Source organism: Emys orbicularis, chromosome 2, assembly GCF_028017835.1.
Source record: "Emys orbicularis isolate rEmyOrb1 chromosome 2, rEmyOrb1.hap1, whole genome shotgun sequence".
Classification (NCBI taxonomy): domain Eukaryota; kingdom Metazoa; phylum Chordata; order Testudines; family Emydidae; genus Emys; species Emys orbicularis.
Genome location: NC_088684.1, coordinates 75,305,916 through 75,333,552, shown reverse-complemented (window position 1 = coordinate 75,333,552; position 27,637 = coordinate 75,305,916). Strand labels below are relative to the sequence as shown.

The window sequence follows — 27,637 nt, the reverse complement described above, 5'->3', positions numbered from 1 at the left end:
TGTTTGTTTCCTCTGTAATAAACTCAGTTTGCTTTGTAGTTTAAACACATTTCTGAGGCTATAGGAAGAACAGTGCATGTTGCTTCAGAAGAGATAAAGGATTTGGAGTTGGGAATTAAGCAAGTGCAGTTTGTACCCTGGAAGAGACCCACAAAAGACTTGTGAAGTTTTCATATATATATTTTCCTCAGCCTAAGACCATGAATGGCATTTGATGTTGAAAATTACTGCAAACAAAGGAAGAATTCAGTCACCATTTGGGACTTGATTCTTAATCTTGTTCTTATTGTTTCTTTTGTTTGTTTTTGTTTTTTAAATTTCTTTCCCCCGCAGTCTTCCACCCTGTTGAGTGTTCCTACTGCCACAGTGAGAGCATGATGGGATTTCGCTATCGGTGCCAGCAGTGTCACAATTACCAGCTCTGTCAGGACTGCTTCTGGAGGGGACATGCCAGTGGTTCCCACAGCAACCAGCACCAAATGAAAGAATACACATCGTGGGTAAGGGAAGGTTCATGCATTGCTGCAGACTGTTTGAACTCCAGCAGTCAGAGAGAGAATCCCAAGGATGGAGTAGGAACCTTGGCCAATTCAGTCATTTTATATTGCAAAATATAAAACGTTGGTGGCCAATTTAGATAAGTATGGAGAATCCACAATTGTGGTCCCTATTCACCATTAAGCTCTGAGACAAGAATTTCTTTTCTGAGAGTGGATTTGAGCAGTCTGACAGTTTAATACAGTGCTGGATGTCAGGACGGCTGCAGGAGGGTCTTGGAATATAATGCTATTTTCACAGTAAGTTTTCCATTTTTGAAGGACCCATAGTAAACTATTTGTTAGCCTTTCTCTCGCTTTCTCTGATTCATATGCTAATGATTACATGTAAATGAAATTATGGGGACTATTGAAGTATCACTCAGCTATCCATGAAATCTTTTTTTTTTTTTTTGAGGAACTAATTTAAGTGTATGTGTGTGTGTGTATGTTCAATATATATGTATTATGTTCCCATTATAATAGCATTTGAGTACATTAACATAATTACATCCATAATAAATCATACAGCCTATATTAAGTAACAAAAATAACCACCCACCTTTACATCATTAAAAAAAAAAATCCACCGCTTATACCCAGCTGGCACAAATGCTTCACCAAATAGTTAAGCCTAACAACTTCTCTCTGAAATCTGGGCTCTAGCAGAGCCAAAGGTGAAGCAAATTTCCAGCAGAGGTCCCACCACTAAGAACATGCCATCTTCAGAATTCAAATCCGGGGAGTGTCAGCAGAGGCACTTTAGCTGATCTCAGCTGTCACAGTGGTGCATTGTTTTACAGGGAGAGGAGTGGTCTTTTAGGCAGGAGGGATGCAGACTACAGTGTGTGTGTGGATACGTGTTTGAACCTAAGTTTTCAGAAAACATATTTAAAACAATTAAAACTCTGGTTCTGTGAAAGTAGCTGCCTGCCTGATGATAATGTTGCACAGACCAAGCATGGGTTAACTATAAAAGAAATGCACTGTTTGATCAGTATGCCAGGCACATGGCTCTGCTCTGCCTCACAATAGATCTAGGTGCACAAATGGCCTCTGAGCTCTCACTTTGTGGACATGGATGACTTGAGTTTAGACTCTGGATAGGAGAGTACGTGCCACCTGGCTCTTTTTCTCATCCCTTAACAAACAGTGTATTTGTGGAATGATATATCTTTCTTGCTGTAGGAAGTGTGCTGCAATGGTAGGGAAGGAATCTGGTGATTTCACTTGAAAGCTGTTTCAAAACCTTGCCAGACACAATAAAAAGCAACATATGAATACGTGTCTAGTCGCCCCAGCTACCCAAATGTTGTTTACTTTCAGACTGGAATATTTCAATTCAAATCTGAAATTGCCTTGCTACTGTGTACATGGGTCTTATTTCTTTCAAAGCAGATTTGATAACAATGTCCTTAACATTTCCTGTGTATGAATGTTCTATATATTAGGCCTAATCTTAAAAGTTAGGTACATACACACACCTGGGGTGTGCCTAACTCATGCAAATATCTCAGGTGCATGTGTAAATTGGAGATGTCCAATAGAACTCAATTATGGTGAATTCAGAGTGAAACTCCATTTATAATAAAGTAGAGTGAGAGTCCTAAATTGTTCAAATTTATTGTTGTGTATAATTTGGAATTCCAATAATAAAAATAATTCATATCCTGGTCACAGGGTATATACCTTCCTTGTGAAGATCTCAAAGCACTTTAAAAACTCTAGCAAATTAAGCTTGATATCCCTTTTTGATAGGAAAGTAGTATTACCCCCATTTTACAGATGGAAAACTGAGTCACAGAGGGTCCTTTCCATTACTTGCATCTGAAGAAGTGAGGTTCTTACCCGTGAAAGCTTATGCTCCCAATACTTCTGTTACTCTTAAAGGTGCCACAGGACCCTCTGTTGCTTTTTACAGATTCAGACTAACACGGCTACCCCTCTGATACTTGAGTCACAGAGCGGTTAACTGGCTTGTCCAAGGTCATGCAGGAAATCTGTTGCAGAACCTAGAACAGAACCCAGAACTCACAGCCCATTGCTACAGCCACACAGTCATCCTTTCTTCACTTAGAATTAAACTGTTATCTGGGAATTACTTCACTGTAAAAGAGTTTCACTGTATATAGGATGTCATTATGTTTATAAAAGCTGAAGATGTAGCTGCCCTAGTGCTTTAAAACTAGCATTACATTGTGTTGCCCTATGAAGACTTGTGGGATCCCAGGATTCAAAGCTTAATGCCTGTTGTTTACACAGTGAGAGCAGAGATGTTCAATTTTTTGGGAAGCAATGAAAGCTTATCAGTCTTTTCTTTTAGCTTTCTGTCTCCAAGTCCATGAAACTCCATCAGTATTGTGTCTGAAATGGCATTTGCCCTTATTGTAGCAGAGGCAGCAGCTTCTAAGGCAGACAAGAGAGAAGCTTTAGTTTAAAACATCTAAAGAATGAAGGAAGCTAGTGAAACACTAATGAGGAGGGGAGGGAAAGAATATAGTGCACAGGCTTGTATGCATGCCACTACCTTCAAAGAAACAGTGTTTCCCAGGGCCTGATCCAGAGCCCACTGAAGATGATGGGAATCTTTCCATTGACCTAAATGGATTTTGGCTCATTGGACCCTTAAAGAAAGGCATAGAGAGAGGAAAAAAGTTAAGAATATATGATTGTAAGTGGTAAGGTTTTGTTCTGCACTTCCTGTAGTTTCAATGTAGCAACCGTTTGCACCTTACTTGTCCACATTACTTTTACCTTCCTTGTTCCTCCCAGAAATCACCTGCTAAGAAGCTAACTAATGCACTTAGCAAGTCTTTAAGCTGTGCTTCCAGCCGTGAACCTTTGCACCCAATGTTCCCTGACCAGCCTGAAAAACCTCTAAACCTGGCTCATATTGTGTAAGTATCTGTGTGCTGTAGAGAAAGTAACCTTTGTTCCAGTTGACATGTACAGACTGTGTATCTCCGATGGCTCTGGAGGAAATGCATGATGGCTGTTTCATGTCTCATGCAATGAATCAAGTGCTTTGTATAAAATCACAAGAAGGGGCTTTCTGTTAGCGTGAATTTACCTTGGTGGTCCAGGCCACATTTAAACTATTGAAAAAACATATGGATGATGTTGATACAGGTGACACAGATACGGGACACAGTCGTAAGTGGGGAGAGAAGAATGTGAAAGTATTTAAATTTTGTGTCGTTTTCATGGTTTAGTACATTTAGATTTATTCATGATTCAGCTCTCTGGATTTATTCTCAGGAGTCTCCAAACTTCAACATAACACTGTATTGTCTTGAACTAAGGTGCCAGACAAGAGGTGAAATCCTGGCCCTCTTGAAGTTAATGGCAAAGTTCTCAATGACTTAATGGAACCAGAATTTCACCCAAAGTCTTAAAACAATGCAGCTGAATTTTCATCTTATTCTAATCTTGGATTACAGTTCATTGATCCTTTTTAATTTACTCAATACTGTAGTTTGTCTCTAAGTTTTCCCTTTCACTCTCTTTTATTATTTAAAGTTCATATAAACTAGTCATGCTTTCCTCCCTAGCAGTCAAAGAGCTCAAAGCAGAAATTAGGCTAGATTTGGATACAATGGGGAAATTGCCACTTCAGATGATATAGCATTCATTGAAGGGCCTTCATCATCTGCGCTAATAGTAGATCATATATTGTCATCTGGCTAGGTAACATTGGCTTCTCTGGTGACCTGTGCTTTCTTGGTCTCATTTGACCTAAAAGTGACACTCTTTCCCAGGAATTCAAAGCAAAACTAAAGTAACAATTGGAAAAAAGTTCCAAAGCAATTAGATGTTCTGAAATGATTTAAAAGATATTTATTTTAAAATACTTCTCATGAAAAGTGCTGCAATCATTCTTAAAAAAAAAGTCAGTCTTTTAACCACCTCCTTCATGCTGCTGACTGAAGCAGTGCAGGCAAAAACCATAAAGGCTGTGGGAACTCTCTCTTAGCCTGCTTAGATGTTTTAAAAATAAATCATGCTGATGTTATTCTTTGGGTGGTCATAATGGGAGGTTTCCAAGGCAGCACTACTGTCCCTCTTTTTTAAAATGTGAGGTATATCATACAGATGTTTAATTTTGTGTGATGGTTACAACTGATTATCTCTTAAAATAAATGTACTGCTTTATCGTAAGGATGGAATAGAGGCATATTGTACTAAGAAACAGAATTAGATGGATTTACTCAGATACCATGGTGATCGGCATGGTATAAAAGCCGAGAGACATGGATGTATAGATAATAATTTCACATGCAGAAACTGGGCATACTTCAGAGGGATAGAAAGAGAGGTCATGAAAGTGAAATTAAAGCCTCTTCCTCATGCTATCTAGAGTTTTTCATTGTGGGACATTAACACTGGCTCCAGTAGGAGGATCTACCTGTATTCTGATATGAGAGACAAGGTAGATGAAGAGGTATCTTTTGTTGGACCAACTTCCAACAACTTGGTCCAATAAAAGATATATTATCTTGCCTATCTTGTCTCTCTCTTTTATCATGGTGCCAACATGGCTACAACAGCACTGCAAACAACTACAATGAAAAACTTTTTAAAATTAATTGTTTCACAGCATGATTGTAGTACCCTGCAGCAACACTGCAAATATATATTCTTAGATAACAGATAACATGCTGCAATCATAGTAAATACTGGATTATTATGAAGGAATTCAAACAAAGATAGGGAAGAGAAAGATACAATAATTGAATAGGATCTGTTCCAAAATCTTTGCTGTAAAATTGGGACCTTGTCTTCTTTCTGAATACATAGATATAATTTAGTGTGAATGAATATAAGGATGAGAGACCATCTATTTTATTTTTATGGCACAATTTCTCCTTATTGTTAGATTGAAAGCAATATAACTGTATTGAGTATAATGATACATGAATGAAAAACCTGCAAGTCGTGGAAATAGCATGATCTACAATGTAATTCACATAAATTAACTGAGAGAAAAGATATGCTACAGTAACTCATTGAGAATATCTTCTTGCTGGCACGATTTTTATTTTTAAATGTAATGGAAGATAAAAGGTATCAAGAGAAACAGATCTGGGCAAGAATTCAAGCGAAGGGATTTTTTCCATATACATTTAATGGTAGACTTCCTATGACAAAGGAGTCCTCTGTTCTCAATAGTGCTACTTTAAATAAGGACAAAGAGCTTCTATATTGCTGTGATTTTTTTATTTATTTTTTTTAAAAAGGTAGTAACCCTTCTTTTCATTGTTCACTTCTTACCTTGGAGTACCCAGAGTCAAAGAGCTGTCTAATTTTTCAAGTTATGGGCCCAATTCAACATTTCTAATTAAAACTGCAATATAAGGCAAAACGTATCAAATATACATGTCTGCAGACCATTCACAAAGATGCAAGAAATAATAATGTGTGTGATTATAGTCCTAAAGGGCGAATCTCATGGTGTTAAAGCTGAACTTGAAAAAAGTGATGACATACTCAGCTGAGTGAATCAGTAGCTTTAAGGAGCTCACCCTAGCAAAGCCTGAATTTGTTTCAATGCCAGTTTTCTTGATATGAGAATTGACAAGAAGACAATGGCCTGTTTTTATCCGTATTCATTTCAAAATGCCATCTTCATTAATGGTCTCTTTTTTTCAATTTCATTTTGGCTGCAAAAGAGATACCTGGTAAGTATTTTATTCTCCTTTAGTACATTTTTTTGGAGGGAAAGAAAAACTTGTAACAAATCTTATTACATCTTCATTGTTGATCACAGAATGTTTAGCAGATTCCAGCACCAAGCGTGTAATAATCTTTGAATAGTCCAGTGTTTTCATTGTCCAGATAAAAAATAAAATGCAGAACATCTATAAATCTCATGTAGCTGATATGAAATGCTAATTAATACCGCTGTTCACTGGCACCACATAAATTTCCAGTTTAAAATTCCCAGACAATTAGTATCTTGCCAATTAAACAAACTGCAAAAAGCTGAGAATTTTTTTTCCTCTAATCTCAGTTTCAGTAACAATAGTAAGTAAACAATATCAGGCAGAAAAGTCATGTTTTTAAGTTGACAGTGTCCCTTTAAAGTGATTACAGTACATTATTTTATAGTCTGAGATGGGGGTGGGGGGTTAAAAGACTGTTGATAGAGGTTCACCATTTTTGTACTAATTATATTTTATGGGGCATTTCAGTGGGCTTGGTAAAAATGCTGCACAATAAATTATTTTGCCAGAGTAGGAAAAAGAATTGTTCAAAATGTGCCTCAGAACATAAAAACCTGATGTTCATTTATCTCTTGGTCCTGTTATGGCTTTTTATCCCCCGTTTTTAAAAAAACAAATAACCCTTTAGTTTGGAGTGATTGGTTATTTATAGCAGAAGATATTTGCTGTCAGTTTACCTTGAGCAAGAATATCATTAATCTCTATATGTAAATACTGTTGCTGATGGTTTGTTAAATACAAATAAAATATGCTTAGCTATTTTGCCTTCTTTTAGGCCTCCCAGACCTGTAACCAGCATGAATGATACGCTATTCTCCCACTCTGTTCCCTCAGGAAATACTTTCACAAACAGAAGGTGAGTGCTCATCCTTTCTTACTTTAAAACAACTCACGTGAATGGAAAATAAATCCCTGATTGTTAGGTTCTTTGCATTTTACTCCATGAAAATGTTAGTAGAACATTGTCTCAGAAATATTCCAACCTTTTGTGGATTGAGTTTCAGTTATTCAGATGGGAAGGCCACATTTTAAATGAGTGAATTTGGGCACCCAGTTCCACGTTGGCGTGCTTACGTGGGCACTTAGGATGCTACAATGCACATTTGAGAGCCTAATTTTCATTGTAAGAGCTAAAACGTAGAATTGGGCACCCTGATTTAGAAGCTGATGTTTAAAAATTGGGTCTCGGATCCTAAGTCATTTGGCAGTGTTGGGCAGGAAGTAGAAGTTGGGATGTGAGGGCGTACATTGCGTTAACAAGTTAATATACTAACTTGTTATCTTTGGGGATCTGAGTTAAAATTTCAGCCATGTCACTAATGGAAATGAGTTTGGTGTTCTAATTTAGATCACAGAAACTCTTTGGAGGATAACTAAAAGAAAAAGAATTCCTTGCATTTTTACTACAGTGTATAATTAATGACAGGTTTCAGAGTAGCAGCCGTGTTAGTCTGTATCCGCAAAAAGAACAGGAGTACTTGTGGCACCTTAGAGACTAACAAATTTATTAGAGCATAAGCTTTCGTGGGCTACAGCCCACTTCTTCGATGCATATAGAATGGAACATATATTGAGGAGATATATATACACACATACAGAGAGCATGAACAGGTGGGAGTTGTCTTACCAACTCTGAGAGGCCAATTAAGTAAGAGGAAAAAAAACTTTTGAAGTGATAATCAAGATAGCCCAGTACAGACAGTTTGATAAGAAGTGTGAGAATACTTACAAGGGGAGATAGATTCAATGTTTGTAATGGCTCAGCCATTCCCAGTCCTTATTCAATCCTAAATTGATTGTATCTAGTTTGCATATCAATTCCAGCTCAGCAGTCTCTCGTTGGAGTCTGTTTTTGAAGTTTTTCTGTTGTAAAATAGCCACCCGCAGGTCTGTCATTGAATGACCAGACAGGTTAAAGTGTTCTCTCACTGGTTTTTGAGTATTATGATTCCTGATGTCAGATTTGTGTCCATTAATTCTTTTGCGTAGAGACTGTCCGGTTTGGCCAATGCAGAGGGGCATTGCTGGCACATGATGGCATATATCACATTGGTAGATGTGCAGGTGAACGAGCCCCTGATGGTATGGCTGATGTGATTAGGTCCTATGATGATGTCACTTGAATAGATATGTGGACAGAGTTGGCATCGGGCTTTGTTATAAGGATAGGTTCCTGGGTCAGTGTTTTTGTTCAGTGATGTGTGGTTGCTGGTGAGTATTTGCTTTAGGTTGGGGGGGTTGTCTGTAAGCGAGGACAGGTCTGTCTCCCAAGATCTGTGAGAGTGAGGGATCATCTTTCAGGATAGGTTGTAGATCTTTGATGATGCGCTGGAGAGGTTTTAGTTGGGGGCTGAAGGTGACAGCTAGTGGTGTTCTGTTATTTTCTTTGTTGGGCCTGTCTTGTAGAAGGTGACTTCTGGGTACTCGTCTGGCTCTGTCAATCTGTTTTTTCACTTCAGCAGGTGGGTATTGTAGTTTTAAAAATGCTTGATAGAGATCTTGCAGGTGCTTGTCTCTGTCTGAGGGATTGGAGCAAATGCAGTTATATCTTAGAGCTTGGCTGTAGACAATGGAATGTGTGGTGTGTCCTGGATGGATGCTGGAGGCATGTAGGTAAGTGTAGCGGTCAGTAGGTTTCCGGTATAGGGTGGTATTTATGTGACCATCACTTATTAGCACAGTAGTGTCCAGGAAATGGACTGCTTGTGTGGATTGATCTAGGCTGAGGTTGATGGTGGGATGGAAATTATTGAAATCATGGTGGAATTCCTCAAGGGCTTCTTTTCCATGGGTCCAGATTATGAAGATGTCATCAATGTAGCGCAAGTAGAGTAGGGGTGTTAGGGGACGAGAGCTAAGGAAGCGTTGTTCTAAGTCAGCCATAAAAATGTTGGCATACTGTGGGGCCATGCGGGTACCCATAGCAGTGCCGCTGACTTGAAGGTATATATTGTCCCCAAATGTGAAATAGTTGTGGGTGAGGACAAAGTCACAAAGTTCAGCCACCAGGTTAGCTGTGACATTATCGGGGACACTGTTCCTGATAGCTTGTAGTCCATCTTTTTGTGGAATATTGGTGTAGAGGGCTTCTACGTCCATAGTGGCCAGGATGGTGTTTTCTGGAAGATCACCGATGGATTGTAGTTTCCTCAGGAAGTCAGTGGTGTCTCGAAGATAGCTGGGAGTGCTGGTAGCGTAGGGCCTGAGGAGAGAGTCCACATAACCAGACAAGCCTGATGTTAGGGTGCCAATGCCTGAGATGATGGGGTGTCCAGGATTTCCAGGTTTATGGATCTTGGGTAGCAAATAGAATACCCCTGGTCGGGGTTCTAGGCCTGTGCCTGTACAGATTTGTTCCTGTGCTTTGTCAGGGAGTTTTTTTAGCAGATGGTGTAGTTTCTTTAGGTAATCCTCAGTGGGATCAGAGGATAATGGCCTGTAGAATGTGGTGTTAGAGAGCTGTCTAGCAGCCTCTTGGTCATATTCCAATTTATTCATGATGACGACAGCACCTCCTTTGTCAGCCTTTTTGATTATGATGTCAGATTCTACAGATTATGATGTCAGATTCTACAGGCCATTATCCTCTGATCCCACTGAGGATTACCTAAAGAAACTACACCATCTGCTAAAAAAACTCCCTGACAAAGCACAGGAACAAATCTGTACAGGCACATGCCTAGAACCCCGAACACCTCCTACAAGACAGGCCCAACAAAGAAAATAACAGAACACCACTAGCTGTCACCTTCAGCCCCCAACTAAAACCTCTCCAGCGCATCATCAAAGATCTACAACCTATCCTGAAAGATGATCCCTCACTCTCACAGATCTTGGGAGACAGACCTGTCCTCGCTTACAGACAACCCCCCCAACCTAAAGCAAATACTCACCAGCAACCACACATCACTGAACAAAAACACTGACCCAGGAACCTATCCTTATAACAAAGCCCGATGCCAACTCTGTCCACATATCTATTCAAGTGACAGCATCATAGGACCTAATCACATCAGCCATACCATCAGGGGCTCGTTCACCTGCACATCTACCAATGTGATATATGCCATCATGTGCCAGCAATGCCCCTCTGCCATGTACATTGGCCAAACCGGACAGTCTCTACGCAAAAGAATTAATGGACACAAATCTGACATCAGGAATCATAATACTCAAAAACCAGTGGGAGAACACTTTAACCTTTCTGGTCATTCAATGACAGACCTGCGGGTGGCTATTTTACAACAGAAAAACTTCAAAAACAGACTCCAACGAGAGACTGCTGAGCTGGAATTGATATGCAAACTAGATACAATCAACTTAGGATTGAATAAGGACTGGGAATGGCTGAGCCATTACAAACATTGAATCTATCTCCCCTTGTAAGTATTCTCACACTTCTTATCAAACTGTCTGTACTGGGCTATCTTGATTATCACTTCAAAAGTTTTTTTTCTCTTACTTAATTGGCCTCTCAGAGTTGGTAAGACAACTCCCACCTGTTCATGCTCTCTGTATGTGTGTATATATATGTCCTCAATATATGTTCCATTCTATATGCATCCGAAGAAGTGGGCTGTAGCCCACAAAAGCTTATGCTCTAATAAATTTGTTAGTCTCTAAGGTGCCACAAGTACTCCTGTTCTTTTTGTATAATTAATCTAGCTAGCATTTCAAATTTTGCTAGCATTTTCAAACATGTTAAGTCACTGTTTGGAAAGCTGTTGAGACATTCCTTCACCTGTTAAACAAATCAGAGATTCATTAAAGGCCACAACAAAGAAATGTCTTGAAATAGGGTGGCCCTATTCCCAGAGAAAAGGTGTGTGTAACCTTTATACGCCCAAGCAGTCAAAATAAGTTTGCAGCCTTTGCTACCAATTACATAGTCTACATAAAAAAACCTATAAGTAAATGGTCATAGTCAGGATACTGGAAAGAGAAGCACTCCTCACTCTAATGGAGAAGGTAAGCATAGTGAAACCTTTGGCTGCATCTGATTGAATTGTTCTTGCTTTATGTTTCAGTGCTTCAGAGACCTAAAATTCCCAGCTATAATCTTGGTAACATGGGTATTCATGGTTATTCTTTCAGGACTGAAAACAAAGCCATAGTACACCACACTACAATATAGTGTCAAGAATAAAGATGTTTTGCTCCCCTAATAATTAACTTTTTGTTACCTATAAACTACCATTGTTACTAAAATGTATGCAGCCTCCAAGAAATCACAATGCTCAATCAGCAACACAGTGTGCGTACTATTATAAGACAGGCGCCCAATAGATGATTTTTAGTTACAATACTTACAGTGGTATTTATTGTGCTACATGTTTCATTTTACACAAAGAATTACTGATACATTTTTTTTGCTTTAGTTTCTTTGTTAATTCAAGTCATTGTCTTTAAATATCAGGATCAAATGAAGGTACATTTCTGGCACTTTAGAATTCCTTTTCTCCTGGAGGAAGGGAGTGTCCTTTGCACATGAAATCAGGACTTATCAATGGAAAATGCCCTGCGGGACATGAGGAATTTTAAAAGCCAGAGCTCTAGATAGACAGACCTTCTGGTAGGTGGGTAATATGACATCTTTCCGTTATGAAATGTTCTTGTGATGCCATGGACATTCCTGGTTATTTTAGAGTTAACAGTGCCCTGAAATGTAAAATAATATCATATATTAATCCTCTTGTAACTTTTTGCATTGCAACTTGTTCTAATTATTTTTGTTTTCAACCCTAATTCACTTGAATTATATCTTTTTATTTTGTTTAAAAAACGGTATTCTATCTAAAATGGTTGTGAATTGAACACACTGAATCCACTGTCAGCATGCTACTCTGTGTATTTGCGTAGGATATTAACAAGGTTTCATTGTTTGAATTATTCAGGTTACTTGAGGGTATAAATGTAGCCAGTCCTGTAGCTGATGAGCATTCTCTTATAAAGCTGTATGTAAATCAGCTTCACAACAATTCACGGTCAGTATGAGAACACTAAACCACTAATCGCTGTAGTTCAGTAGCTGATGCACTAAATCATTGGTAATTCTGCTAAATTGCTAAAGATATTCTTAAAGGAGGATCCTGTAGGGATAGCGGACTTACGTGGTTTTAATTAGACTTTGATTAAACTTCACACTGGCCTTAGACTTTGCAAAGCTGTCTTGCTTTTGCACAGCACAAATCTTTCAAATGTTTTAATAACTCTAAATAAGAATATGTACTAGACATGTTTTTTGTTCAAACGGACCTGTACACCTTTACATTTCCATCTTCATTATGTACCGCTGCTTTTCCACACTCAACAGGAGCCTGAAAGAGAAACATATAACAGGTTGAAAACCATCCCAAATTTCACAATGATCCTGTTCTTCCTCTTCCAGGGTTTTTGCTGCTGGTCACCGCTTTGGATCAATTCCACAATACCCCTTTCTCCTCCCTCCCCCATTGCACCAAAAAGGAATACTTTGGGTTCCTTGTCAAATTGGTCCACAAAGGGCGTGATCCAAATCCTAATGAAATCAATAGGAGTCGTTCCACTAAAGTCACTGAGCTTTGGATCAGGCCCAGGTGCTTGATCACCACACCCTTCTTCACCATTCCCTCTGAATGAGGCTTTGTTTCATTTGGTACAAAAGAAGGAAGTGGTGCAGCTGGGCAAGACCAGTCTCCCAAGTTGTTTTCTGTGGAGTATAGTCACCTCTCTTATTTTCTGAATCAGTCCTTGAGCATCAGCTATTCTTCAGGGAGAAAGCGTTGGTGTTGAGACGCTGCTTTTCTGAATACCAATCAAAATTGTACAAACTCACCATTGAATCTTTAGTTGATCATAACCCTAAAAGCTATCCTGGCTGCGTTTTCCACAGGGTACAATTTGCGGTCACTTTAATGTGTTTTGTGGTCTGGTTCAGACAGTTTGGTAACTTTGAAGAAAGATTTTCACACAAGTAGATCATTTTTACAAAAGACAATTTACATTGTCAGTCATTTTCAGTATTCCCTTTGCAATTGTTTCAAATATTTGTATTAGTATGCAAGCATTCTCTTTCACAGCCAGCTTCCCAGTTTGCTCCATCCACCAGTGCATCTAGAGTCTTGAGTGCATGACATCAAAGTCCTTTGCTTATGGAAATGAATGTGGCAGCATACATTCATCACTGTCATCATAATTGCTGGATTAAATGAGACAGAGAAAATGCACTCGGAAGGAGCGAACCTTTGTTAAAGAAAAATTATGAAGAACATCTGAAAGATAAAATGGATGTTTTTCATTGTCTGTTATTTGAGACGAGATCGAGCCATGAAGTTTGGATTCATAATCAAGCTTTCCCAACATTCAGAGATGTTCAGATTCAGGTTTTTGAGTCAACCTGTTTTCACCTGATCTGTTTGTTAGTTTCTCTAAGCCACCCCAGAACAAAAGCCCCTCTTAGATTTCACTGCTTCTCCTTGTTCATTTAAACTGTCCTAGTTTGGGCCACAATGGCCAGGTGAGAGCAACAGCAGGAGGAGGCCTTATGCCAGCTGTGAAATCTGTCATAAGAGACATAAGATACATTTTATAGCTACAAACAGCACCACTGGGGGCATCAAAAATAAACTGCTCAGCTAATTTTTTTACTCTTCTTTGTGCAGCGCAGGAGCCACATTCAAATACCATATTTTAAAACAGGGAACAAATAACCAAGCACACATCTGTGACCATCTGATATAAACAGAGTCATTAGTTGTGCTGCCAACTTACAAATAATTAAAACCACAAGTCCTATATTTTCCTTGCTTGGCTAACATTCTTTCTTTGTGATCTGGGGCTACTTGGAGGGCTGCAAAACAATTTAGTGGCTTCACTTGTAGTGCAGTAATCAGGGAAATGTTAATATACAGTGGGAAATACCCATATAAATTCAATGAACTGAATATCTGACCTAGAGTAAAAATAAGTAAATTGGGCATTACAGAGCCTGTTGGCCAATTCAGGGTGGATAACTTTAAACACTGCTTCAACTTAATTAAAATCTATTTTTTCCTTTGGGTAACTCTGCACTCTATCTGCAGTCTATTGGTGCTGATCCAAGGTGTTCAGATACCCTGATGAGGGGTGCAATAGCTCTCTCTTGCTCTTTCTTTCTCTGTATGTATCTGTTTCCCTGGAATTATCAATGTACAGGGCTTGGGGAAGGGGCAAGTATCAGAATGATTAACTACATTTCCCCCCCCCCAGTAAGTTGTTCCTTCTTTAAAAAATTAGGACTGGAGTGAATAGGAGCTACTCAACACATGATTAACTTTAAATTGGCTGCAAATGTGTGTCAGACTAAAATTTTTCATGGTGATATCAGTTGCCTGAATCCTGTATGAAGTCACAGGGTAATTACTGTTGAGTCATAGTGGCAGGTGCCTCTTGTTAACTCCAAACAGGATATAAAAGGTGTTGGATAGGCCCTCTGGGCAGAAGGAATTGGGGCAGATGAGGTCAAGTACAGACATGTGCAAGTACACACGAAGGTTAGGCTAAGGTAGATTGGCTACTGGTGATGTCTGAGTTACCTCCTTTTGGAGGTCTGGTCACTTGAACTATATACAGTCTTCATATGTTCTGTTCAGCACAGGGTGGGAATCCTCTTTCAAATTCTCTGGTCAAATTGGCCAACAATCAGCCTGCTGATGGAAAGGTTTGTAAATTCTGATTGTGTATATAGCTAAATACAACCTAAAAATGGTGCCATCTGTGTAGATGTGAGATCATTTAGGAAGTTACTTCTGCTCAGAATTAGAGGTTTTACCTCCTCCTTTTGGTGGAAAACTCATTTCCCTCTCTTAGCAAACTCTGTTTTTGTATTCAATGTTCTTAGCTATGCTTTATAACGTACGGTATGCTGGAGTTCTCAAGCACGTGTATATATTTATTAAGTACTGTATTTCCAGTAATTTCACAACTTCCATTGTTGCTCCTGCTTCTTCACACTGACACACCCTGTGCTCCCTCTTTTTTCTGCTAAATTTATATGAGCAGATTCGGAGAGTTGAAGTGTGTGGATGTGTGGCTGTATATACATACTGTGTACTAAGATACCTATGCTAGATAAATACACATCCTAGATAGCCTCTCATCCCTCTCAATAGATATATAGATGAGAAGCTATCTAGGTCCTATATTTGTCTAGCATATGCAGAACAGAACACAGTACTTCCAAGATGAATGGAAAGTGATAGAAAGATTGTGTAGTGTACTGTATTGTTTGATAAAACATATCTGATTGTGTAATAAGGGAGGGGACACAACTAATTTGAAATCTAGCGAATTTAAAAAGATTTAGAAGTTTGGTTTTCTTTTACCCTTGTGTTCCACAGCCGTTATTTGTGATTTTGCAATTACATTTTCTTCTTTTTATAAATGTTTTTCTCTTCCCATTGTTGTGTAAAAGCCTCACATATGTGGGAAACTAACCATAGGCCTTCTTGTGCAAATCCTTAAACACATGAGTAACTTCACTCTTGCAAATATGCACATTTTCAGTGTGTCTTTGTGTTTGCAGGACCAGGCGCTAACTGACTATAAACAAAGGGCCAGGTCCTCTCCCTATCTTTTGTCCACTTTGCACTGAGTAAGAAGGGGCACAAAGTGGCAGAATCTGGCCCTAACTGGCCAGCTGAGAATTCTGCTGGGATAGGGGAGCTTTCAGCTAGTATAAAATGACAAAACTTGTTCTTCTGCCAGTTGCCTCTCCTGATCCTGTTGTAGTCAGAAGGGATGTATTGGAGGTGAAGTGGAGTTCACCTGCACTTTGCCTATCTGAACTGATATAAGGTCCCTTGAAGACCATAATCAGCTGGGGTAAGTTAGCACTTTGCCACTTGTGAAAGTATACCCCACAGCCTCTAAGTCTACTTACCCATTTTGCACATGCAAAAATAGGAGACACCTGTTTTGTGTTTGTGAATCTCACGTCTGGCTCATGAATCATGTAGCTGGGCATCCATCTGCCCAATTTCCCTGTAAAAAATGGGTGTAAGCTCACTTTTGTAGACAGAATCAGTTGTGCACCCAATAGTGGGCACTCAAAAGCTGAAAGTTCAGCCCTAAAAGACTCTTTTTGGGGGCTGTGTGGTGCTTTTTAAAGCATTATACTTCTATATGGATGATAATCTGAATAAGAAAGTCTTCTGTGGACTCTGGCAAGCCCTGGGACAGGAAGGGCATCAAGGGTTGGGCTGCAGCATGTAGCGTTGCAGAGATTTTGGTCAGTGCTGTGGTCCATAGGCAGCGAGAGACAGGCTGCTGTAACTTAGACAAACTTCCTTCAGGGGAGTGTAAGTTGCACTGGAGGATTCTCCAGCCCCTGGAGCAGTCCAGTATTGGGAGAGCACAAAGATGGCTTCAAGCCACCCTGGACTGCAAGTTTTGTGCTACCTCTCTTAGTGACGAAGCACAGAATCTCACCCTGAGGGGTGTTTAACCGGTGTTTCAAACCATGTTAGCTACTTGATTTTAAAAAGTATCTTTTTGTCATCTAGACAGAGCCAGTGCATGGAGAAATCCCCCAGGGCAGTAGGTCACTAGAATTTTGCAAGGCTGATCTATTGGTTTGCTTTGCCTAGGATTACTCCCACCAGAAGGGTAAAAAGGGAGGGTCAGGGACTTCTCTAGCAATATCAGTTACTGCCATTTCAGATGTTCTGCAAAGTGGGTGTAAGTTTGCTTTTGTAGGCAGAATCAGTTGTCCACCCAATAGTGGGCACTCAGAACTGGAAGCTGGAGCTGAAAGTTGGGCCCTAAAAGATTCACTTCAGATGTTCTACTAAATGTTTTTAATAAAAATAATAATTACAATTAGCTGCCATCTTTCAGAACCTCAGAAGGGGAATTTTTTCTTGTTCTTTCCTTTGTCATAGAATGTTCATTGGTGTGTTTTAGTGCCAGGACCTGCCTGTTGTATAGTCATTTTGGAACAGTATTGCTCATTGTCATTGCTTTGATGCTGCTTTTCTTATATCTGACCCAGTGAACGGTAAAACCCTTAGTGTGCAGTTCTGTCTCCAGTTAAGTCAATGAAAGTTTTGCTGTTGACTTCAGTGGAACCAGAATTTCATCCTTAATTTTCTCAGATATCTAGTTTAAAAAGAGTTGGGATGAAGGGCAGAGCTAGTGCAAATATGTATTTTTGTCAAGATGACTGGCAAAACGGGTGGCGGAAAAGTTGGTGAAAGCAGAGAGTTTAGTTTTCCGTAATAGATGAATGCTTCATCTTTTGAGTTATTGAGTGGTATGCTACCATTTCTGTCCTTTTTAATGCATTTTTTCTTCCATAACTGGAAATGAAATGCAGTGAAAATTGTAGCCTTCCAAGGTTTATCTGGAATTTTGGTTGAAACGATAGTAAAGAACAGAATTATTAGATCCGTAGATGAACACGATTTGGGGAAGAGTCAACACTGCTTTTGTAAAGGGAAACCATGCCTCACCTGTCTATTAGAAATCTTTGAGAGGGTCAACAAACATGTGGACCAGGGTGATCCAGTGGGTATAGTATATTTGGACTTTCAGAAAGCCTTTGACAAGGTCAGTCACCAAAAGCTCTTAAGCAAACTAAGCAGTCCTGGAATAAGAGGGAAGGTCCTCTCATGGATCAGTAACTGATTAAAAGACAGGAAGCAATGGCTAGGAATACATGGTCAGTTTTCAAGATGGAGAGAGAGAAATAATGGATCTGTACAACATATTCATAAATGATCTGTAAAAGAGGCAAATGATGAGGTGGCAGATGATACAAAATTACTCAAGATAGTTAAGTCCAAAGCAAACTGCGAAGAGTTACAAAGGGATCTCACAAAACTGGTTGACTGTGCAACAAAATGGCAGATGAAATTCAATGTAGATAAATGCAAAGTAATGCACATACAAAATGTCTAAATTAGCTGTTACCACTCAATAAAAAGATTTTTGAGTCCTTGTGGATAGTTCTCTGAAAACATCAACTCAGTATGCAGCAGCAATCCAAAAAAAAAAAAAAAGTAACAGAATATTAGGAACCATTAGGAAAGGGATAGATAATAAGAACATGGACAGAAAAGGGCAACAAAAATGATTAAGGGTATGGAACAGCTTCCATATGAGGAGAGATTGAAAAGACTGGGAGTATTCAGCTTGGAAAAGAGACGACTAAGGAGGGATGTCATAGAGGTTTATCAAATCATACGTGAGGTGGAGAAAGTAAAAAAAGGAAGTGTTATTTACTCCTTCACATTACTCAAGAACAAGCGGTCACCCAACGAAACTAATAGGGAGCAGATTTAAAACAAACAAAAGGAAGTACTTCACACAACACAGTCAGCCTGTGGAACTCGTTGCCAGGGGATGTTGTGAAGGCCAAAACTATAACTGGATTCAAAAAAATAATTAGAGAAGTTCATGGAGGATAGGTCTGTCAATGGCTCTTAGCCAAGATGGTCAGGGATGCAACCATATGCTCTGGATGTCTCCAAGCCTGATTGCCAGATGCAGGGGATGGATCACTTGATGATTGCCCGTTCTGTTCATTCCCTTTGAAGCATCTGGCATTGGCAACTGTCGGAAGACAGGATACTGGGATAGATGGACTGGTCTGACCCAGTATGGCCATTCTTACGTTAGTTCTTTATACATACCGCGATGGGGATTGTGTAAAAACATAAATAAATAGCAAACAGTTTTCCTGCTGTGCACAAATGACTTGATCTAGATCCTATTCAGACTGTCATAAAGCAATGAAGTTAGGGTCCTTGGGGCCACTCCTTCATTGTAATCCTTTGAAAACACTATTGATGAATGATGACTTAAACTTCCATATGGGAGCTGCTAGAGTGGTGGCAGAGAGGGATAAGACCAGCCTCAGGGAATGATTAATTTGTCATACAATTGATATTTTTACTCTCCAGATCATCAGAACTTTGTCAACTCAGATGTACCACAAACAGCTGACCCTTTGAGTAGCATTGCTGTTGCTCTTGGAGAAATCCCTGCAGTGCACTACTCACACAGAGACACAGACAGTCTTTGGTCAGAAGATGCCTGAATGTCAGTAGCCAGACCCCAAAGAAGATTGGTGACTGATTAAAATGGAGAGAGAAATGAAATAACTTTCACAAAAAATGCAACAGCATGAGAGATGAACTAAGATTTAAATCTCTCCATTTTTATCCAGTATCATCTTTTCTTCCCCAGTCACTCAAGTATTTCAGCATCAGGAAATTACTGTGACCCTTTAAATACTTAAACCTAAAAAGAAAGCATGACTGACAAATGGATTATAATGAAAAATAACAAATATATTTGAGGGCATAAAAAGAACATAGTACTTCTTAAAAATTAAATTGGAGCTACCCCACAGAAGGACAGATTCAATTAGATGTAGACACTTCCTTGGCTACTTCCACCTATAATATTTTTGGGAGTGAGACTATGCCCAGAATCTCAGGATTTAAAAACTGACTCCTGTCTTCCCTCCTTCTTGATCAGTGACAAGCACCAGTGCTATCGTTACTGACTTGGGGAGGTGCATGTTTCCACCATATGCTCCACATATAATAGCAAATAAAGAGAAAACTTAATTCAACAGGAATCATCCCAGAAATTTCCCCATCATACCAGAAATACCCTGGCCATTTTAGGGGAGTTTTCCTCGCTTGATGTAAAGGCTTGGTATGCTAAGATTCAGCGTCAAGTATGTAGCTCAAACTTCACCTGAAACTACAGTAGCCTCCAAACAGCCATTTTTGATTGAAGCTTGTTTTGTTAGGTTCTTCCCTTGCTGTAGGTATTATAGTTTAGAGAGGGAAGAACCTCAACAAACTTCTGGCTTTTGGTTCAGCTCAAGGCTCTTGAATGAATTTCTCTGAACTCTCTTCTTTAATGAACTGCAGTCATCATTGTTTACCCTCTTCATAGTTTTCCTGTCTTATTAACTAGCTCTCCTTACAAGAATAATGAAGTAGAGCAGAACAAATTGCTGGCTAGGGCTGCTCCGGCTTTCTTGAAAGGCAAAGGGTAAGTTAGAGAGTATGTTAGTAGCTTGCACTAACACAACTAAAGAAAAAATTCTTCTGTCTTTCCCCCACTTTTTTAATCTATACACTTTTTTCACAAGAAAATTATAATATCTCTATAACCTAACTAACCCACTGATCTAAGTAGGCTTTGTTTAAATGCATATATTTATATACCTATTATCATGATCTGATACTTTCAGACGTACCTACTCTTGATTTCAATCTGTTAATCATACGTGTGTGTGTGTATATATACTACATAAATTATTTTTATTATCCATATAATGTATATTTCATCTATACTACCTATAATATATTAAAATTGGCAAACTTCATAATCTGTACTATTTTTAAAGTAATTGTTTTTATAGGACTAACACATGGCGTGATCCTCCCTGGTGCTGAAGCTCCTTCAGCTCCCATTGACTTCAACAGGAGTTGAAGGTGTTCTGCATATTCTAGCAGGTTCCCCCCATCTTGCAGGATCCGTTGCCTAATCAAGTTGAATTGTACCATTTTAAACAACTAGAGTAAATAAAAATTTCAACGCTTTAGTTTTTTTTCTAAGAACATTTATTGCTCATTCTTAAATTCCCATTTCACAGTCTTACTTGCTCCTGCTTTTTCTGTTTATTTCTCTCTGTCTGTCCGGATCACACCCTTTTTCCCCCCAACCCTGTTTCAGGTTACAGTACAGCCTCGATGTTGCAGACAGGCTGGCCGATGAACATGTACTCATCGGGTTGTATGTCAACATGCTCCAGAGCAACCCCTCACGGTTAGTGCAGGTTTGGCACCTTTGGGGGTTCTTTAGCAGAGGGACATTGATCTGCTTAAATTAAATCACAGCCCAATGCATTTAGTATTTTCTAACCACTTTAGCAGAAGCAGATACTTTAAAACATTAATCCAAAGAGTGGATGTTTGTGCTTTCAAGACATGACTCTTCCCTGTGCTGGTGGGTCATGGAATTGCTAACATTCTTTCTAGGAATGTTAAATAGCAAAGTACTGTAAATAATTGCTTGGCTAAAAATTACCATGCATACTGGTTTGTGACGCTATTTAATAGTCGGTACTGTACTTGTTGATGGTACATAAACCTAGCCACACCAGTGATTTAGAAGCTTTCTCCTTTCAAGGAATTAATTTTTGTGGTGGCACGTAATGTGCAGTTCCCATTTATTGTGTAAGTGAGAAACGGGGGTGGTACAGTTAAAAATAGGAAATGGCTTATTAGCCCATCAGAGGAGGAGCATTGTTTCAGTTGCCCATTTGTACATAAGTCAGCCATTCTTCTTAAATCTGGCTGTCTTCTGCCATGTCTAAGCCTGTGTCTATATATTTTTGCCATTATCTCTAACTCCGAGCAAAGTATGGCCAGTTTTGAAGCAGGTAAGTTGCATATAGCTCTTTTCTTCTGCCTGACTAAACAGTTAATACTATATCCACCCAAAAATATCTGCTGCCATCAGGATTGGGATGGTAGCCTCAACGCAGGCCAGCCTAGGTTGGGGAAAAGCTGGCCTGCTGTGCGGTGGCAAGGAAACCTTCATCCCTGCAACTCCACACCAGGAAGATGGGGAGGAGTTTAATATGCAAATAATTATAGATTCTTCTTTGAGTGCTGGTCCCTATTTGTATTCCACACATGTGTGCACATGTGCACCATATGCCTGAGACTGGAAATACTTGCAAGTAGTGACTGTCCGCGCCTGTCCCCTGGATCGCCTCATGCTCAGTGCCAACAGTATAAGAGAGGTGCAGACCATCTCTCTCTCCAATTCCTTCTTACTGTTTTATGGCCTTAATCCTAGTCCTCTGTGTCTGGAGTTACCCTTGTAATGCCTTTGTCTCTGTAAATATAATTGTACACAGTTTGTTAGTGGTTTTATCGTGGTTTCTATAGTATTCTCCTAGTTAATGTAGCTTAGTATTTTCTCTGTCCCCACTTTTGGGAGCAGGACTATGCCCAGAATCCCAGGATTTAAAAACTGACTTTACTGATGGGGGGAGGTACATGTCTCCACCAAGTGCACTATTTGTTGCTCTCTTGGAACTAAGAGCGATCAGACAGGCATGCAGTGCATTCCTGCCACTCATATGATCTAGATATGTCTGGATAATGTCAGGAAACATGATGATCATCTTCTATATAAAGAAACAGGGAGAGCTATGATCCTTCTCACTGTGCATAGAGGCAGTCAACTTATGGATCTGGTGCATCTGTAACCTCATAATAATTTCTTTCACTTACCTTTCTGGTGCTCAGAACTCATTGGCGAATAACCCTAGCAGACACTTTGCCACCGATCACAAATGGAAGTTACACAATTCAGTGCTGGACAACAACTACTTTCAGTTAGTGGGGAATGCCATCTTGGGACTTGTTCGCCTCCCAAGTAAACAAGAAGCTCAGTGTCTATTATTCCAGAGCAGCACAAAGTCTAGACTCCAGGGGCATTGTCCTTCTCTTTCCCTAGACAGGCCACCCGAGGAATGCCTTCCCTCCGATCTCGCTATTACTACAAGTTCTACAGAAGCTTCGTCATGACAAAGCACAAGTCATTCTCATTGAACCCAATTGGCCCAGACAATTCTGGTTTCCATACCTCCTACGAATGTCAATCCAGCAACTCAGCATTCAGCCCTTCCCAGAGCTGCTAACTCGGGAGAATGATAGTATCGGACATCCCAACGTGGACTCTCTCCACCTCATGGCTTGGTATTTGGATGGACATCAGAGCTAGAACACTCATGTTCAGAGGCCATTCAAACTATTTTTAATTGCATCAGGAAAGATTCTACCAGAAAATTTGACATAGCCAAATGGAGGCATTTTTCTACCTGGTGCATTAGAATCAGTTATTGGAGACAGCAGGTATTCCTGCTCTTTTAAACCACCTCCTCACTGTCAAGACCATCGGGTCTTTCTGTTTGCTGCTAAGTGGACTGTAGCAAGCTACCAGGGCATTCCACCCTCCGGTGGATGGCTGTTCTATTTTTACTCACCCAGTAACCAACAGATTCCTAAAGGGCCAGACTTGGACCTTCCCACCAGCAGTAAAGCCAATGCTACAGTGGAACCTCAATCTCATACTTTCAGCACTTACTGGGTCACCTTTCCAACCATTGGCCACATGCTTGATATCTCACCTGTCCTTAAAGGTTGCCTCCCTACTTGCCATTACATTGGCCAGGAGGGTGGTTGAACTGAGAGTCCTCAAGGCCGATCTTCCATATACCACATTTTATAAAGAGAAGGTGTCCCTTCACCTCCATACAAAGTTCCTGCTGAATGTAATTTCCAGGTTCCACATAAATCAATCAATTAACTTATTGCTATTTTTCCTGAAGCCTTATGCCTCCAGTGAGATAAAGAGACTTAACTTTCTCAATGACAGATGAGCACTGGTATTCTACATTAAAAGAACGAACCTGTTTAGAAATCACCTAGACTATTTGTTAGTATAACAAAGTGAGTAAGGGACAAACAGTATCTGCTCAGAGCCCTGGATTTCTGGATTTCTGGCTGTATCTTCCTTGGCTATCAGCACATTTACCTCCCCTGGACGGGCTGAGGGCCCATTCCACTAGAGCACCGGCAACCTCAGTAGCAACATTTTGAGAAGTGCTGGATACTTGTAAGGCAGCAACCTGGAGTTCCATCCACACTTTCACAAAACATTATGGTTTGGTCCAAGTTTCTTCTGCCAACGCAGCCATTAAAATTGCAATGCTACAGATAACTGTGCCACCTGCATCCTCAGAGGGTGATATTTGACTACTGCTTGTGTGGAACACACATAAGGACCAGCACTTGAAGAAGAAATGGAGGTTACTTACCTGTAACTGGAGGTTCTTTGAGATGTGTGGTCCCTATCTCTATTCCACTACTTGCCCTCCTCCCCTCTGCTTCGGATTATGACTAGATTCACGGTAGAGAAAGAATTGAAGAGGCAGTTGGTCCACATCTCCCCTTATACAAGGAGATCCAGGGTGCAGGTACAGAATAATAGATGCTACGTGAAAGAATTTCCAGTCTCATAAACATGCAGCACATGTGTAGCCACGTTGGAATACAGATAGGGACCACACATCTTGAAGAACCTTCTGTTACAGGTAAGTAACTTCCATTTTTTAAAACATGTCAGAAATAAGCTGTATAGAGTTTCTTACTAAATTGTGCCCACCTTTTTCAGTTATGTTTTTACTTGCAGATTTTCCTACTGCTGTTGTAGCATGTCACTTCAGATAATGCACTAGGAAATGTTGTGTCAGTTCCCTTTTTATAAAGACAGTGAGCAGCTTCCCTTTGGAGAGTGAGTGCAGCAGCTCTCTAAAATGCTAATGTCTAATTCTGCTCTCAGACTTGTATGTCACTGCTACTGAAGCCAATGGGAACTATCAATGTATATTGGAGGAAAGAATCTGCCCAAACCCTTAGTGTAGTCCAAAGTCTGCTCCTGGACTATGGGGCCAGTTTGAATTTACTACTCTCCATTGCTGCTGTACTAAACAGCAGACTGAATTTGTTTGGAGTGAGAAGATCGGATAACAAGCCTTTCAAATGCTACTATCCTGTGGAATTTCATTTCTGTCTCCATATTTCAACAAGCAAGATTTTTTTTTTTTTTTTTTAATGTTTGCTTAGCAGCTGCCAATAAGGCTAGAAGGGGGCTGGATGGAAGTGTGTTCAGAGTGACTCTCCCTCCCTAGGCTAGTGAAGCTTGAATGTGTCACATTCATGATGCATTTTTACTTCAGAGGAGAACACCAGCCAGAGCACTCAATGTTTCCTGCTGGCTTTGGTCCTTTATCCTCCTAATTGTACCAGATATCAGTAAAATTTCTTCCTATTATAGTGGCAAGTTCACATAAATACAGTTAAGGTTGTCTCCACATGTGCAGCAAAAACAAGATATATGTTGTGCCATAGCACATCCCTTTCATGTTTCTGAAGAGTAACTGGGGTATGAATGACAAAGTCCTTGATTGTGCAAATAATTGAAGCAGACTATAGTACAAAACATCTGATTACTGACATTTAAAGGTCGCAGTCCTAGCATCCTTGATTAAAAAAAGCTTCAATCATTTATATGAGCTGCCAACTTGACTTTGACACAGAAAATTAGCTTCAAGAGACAGTAGTCTTAGCCATGCAGTGAAGAATGCCCGCCAGTAGTCTTTTTTACATTTTTCTCTGCTACCAAGTGAAGAATAGAGAGGAAAAGAATAGTTACACCTAGGGAAAGATAAGAAAAGCAAACATTCAGAAGCCTCCTGGTGTTTCTGTAGAGTTTCACTGCTCTAGACACTGGCGTATCCTCAGATGAGAACTATACTCCCTGATAACTAACTGAAGTTTATTATCATGAAGTGCTAATGAGACAGAGTCAAGACAGATATGATTACTATTAATCATGTTTTGGTAACTCACCTGCCATATGTCACATAGTTTCAAATAGTGTTGAGGCTCTTATATATATTCAAATATTACTGGCAGTCTAACACAAATCCATACCAGCAACAAAATTAATGATTAGGGCTGGAACGTCACCTGGAACTTAAGTCATTGTGCCTAGCTATTGCAGCACATTTGGTAACAAATAACTGACCCCCTCCCCCGTGACATAATAGTCACAAGAAAGTAAAATAAGAATTAATTGATAGCCTTAAATAAAAAACTCAAAAGGCCCAGATCCTCAATGGATGTAAATCAATGTTCTAGAGAACTCAGTGGAACATACAGATCTATATCAGCTAAGGATCAGCCCCAATATATTTTTTTCAAAATACTTATGTGCATTGGAAATAAATTTGATTTTTAAAATTACTTTTCACTGCATATGTTTATTTCTTACATTTCATTTTCTATCATTTGGACACTGAAAGTACAGCCCCTAGTCACTTTCTGTTTCTCACAGACTTGTTTAATGTGGTGGTCCTCAGTACTTCAGAGGACTATATAAACAAGGAAACAATCTGTTTATTATAAAATAAGTTGTCCAAAGCATCCACTGTCAATATGTTCTAGTCCCTGCAATTTTAAAATGCAATACAGTTAAATATGTAAAACATCATTTATGTTTGATTCATTTTAGATTTCATAAAATCTTTGTTCCTAAATCACTAAGCTATTTATAAATGCCCCTTTAATTTTGAAATTTCTGGGTTCTGTTCATTAAACATTAGACACATCACATTTTAGTAATTTAGACAAGCTTTTGATCGTACACAGAGCTCCTCTTCAGGCCGGGGAAAATAACTCAGCTAAATACAGGATGGAACAAATCGTTTAGTATAAGTAGTTAACACATATTTCAAGGGACCATTCAAGGTGACGTGGCCCGTTGACACCCCTCTAGTCATAGGGAGGAAAGGAAGTGAGGGAGGAAAAGCAGCTGCAGAGGGGATGGGCAGGAAGTTGGTAGTGGGTTACAGATGGTTGTAATAAGCCATAAATCCAGTGTCTCTATTCAGTCCATGATTTTTAGTGTTTAGCAAAGTTACAAATTTAAGTTCCCAGGCTCGTCTTTTGAAAGTGCCATGCACAGGGCCAGCGTTAGACTTGCTGGGGCCCAGGGCAGAAACTAAGGAGTGAGCCCCCAACCTGCCTCCCTTACCTGCTCACACATTGGATTTCTGCAATGTTTCTGAAGCCAAAGCCTGAGCCCTGCCGCATGGGCTTGAAGCCAAAGGCCAATCCTGGCAATTGCCCTGCTTGCTACCCCCTAATGCTGACCCTGGCTGTGCAGGTTCCTTTGAGGATGAGGACATTTCCAAGAATGTAGCAGCCTTATCACAGAAATGAGAAGCCAACAAAAACTTAGGGAGTAGGAAGATGAGATGGTAAGTTAACTGTTATCAACAGCATGGACTTCAAACCACCAACTCTGGTTGTTCTGTGAGCTCTTTGACACTACAGTTTTAAATTGATTTTCCATATAATTTTGTTCTTGGGACAAGTCACAGAAGTAAAGAATAGGTTAACACAATAAACAGCCTTTTGTCAAGTCGCCCTCCTAGGACGAGCAAAAAAAAAATGTGAAAACAAAATCAGCATTTGCCAGTAATATTCATACAAAAGTTCTCTTTGAAAAGGGGAGAAATGCTGCAATTTGAGAGTTCAGGTAAAATGAACTCTGATAGTCTACTTTTCCTCACCCCAACTCCCTACTTTAGCAAAACTGAGGGTGCAAGTCCATCCATTAGGTTTCAGAATCGGTATACTAGCCAGAAATGGTCTAATGAATTCTGTTACCAAGCTATATGGGTTTTATGCAGTGCCGTTGTACCAGCAACAGTATTGGCACTTCGCTCCACATGACAATAAGAATGATGTAAGC

The 27,637-nt window shown here is 39.7% G+C and overlaps 1 protein-coding gene across 15 annotated transcripts in view; it reads left to right on the top strand.

Moving 5' to 3' along the window:
- The window catches only part of DTNA (dystrobrevin alpha), a 287,748-nt gene that overhangs the window by 223,434 nt on the left and 36,677 nt on the right, over positions 1-27,637 (top strand). For 5 of the 15 annotated variants that reach the window (XM_065399398.1, XM_065399395.1, XM_065399390.1 and 2 more), the window contains exons 7-9: positions 334-500; positions 3,309-3,433; positions 7,035-7,115. In XM_065399398.1, the coding sequence (XP_065255470.1) occupies positions 334-500; positions 3,309-3,433; positions 7,035-7,115 (373 nt within the window). Of the gene's footprint in view, positions 1-333; positions 501-3,308; positions 3,434-6,205; positions 6,215-7,034; positions 7,116-12,153; positions 12,244-20,209; positions 20,288-20,974; positions 21,068-27,637 lie in introns of all 15 variants that reach the window. The other 10 variants (XM_065399396.1, XM_065399383.1, XM_065399385.1 and 7 more) reach the window with 6 other exon arrangements.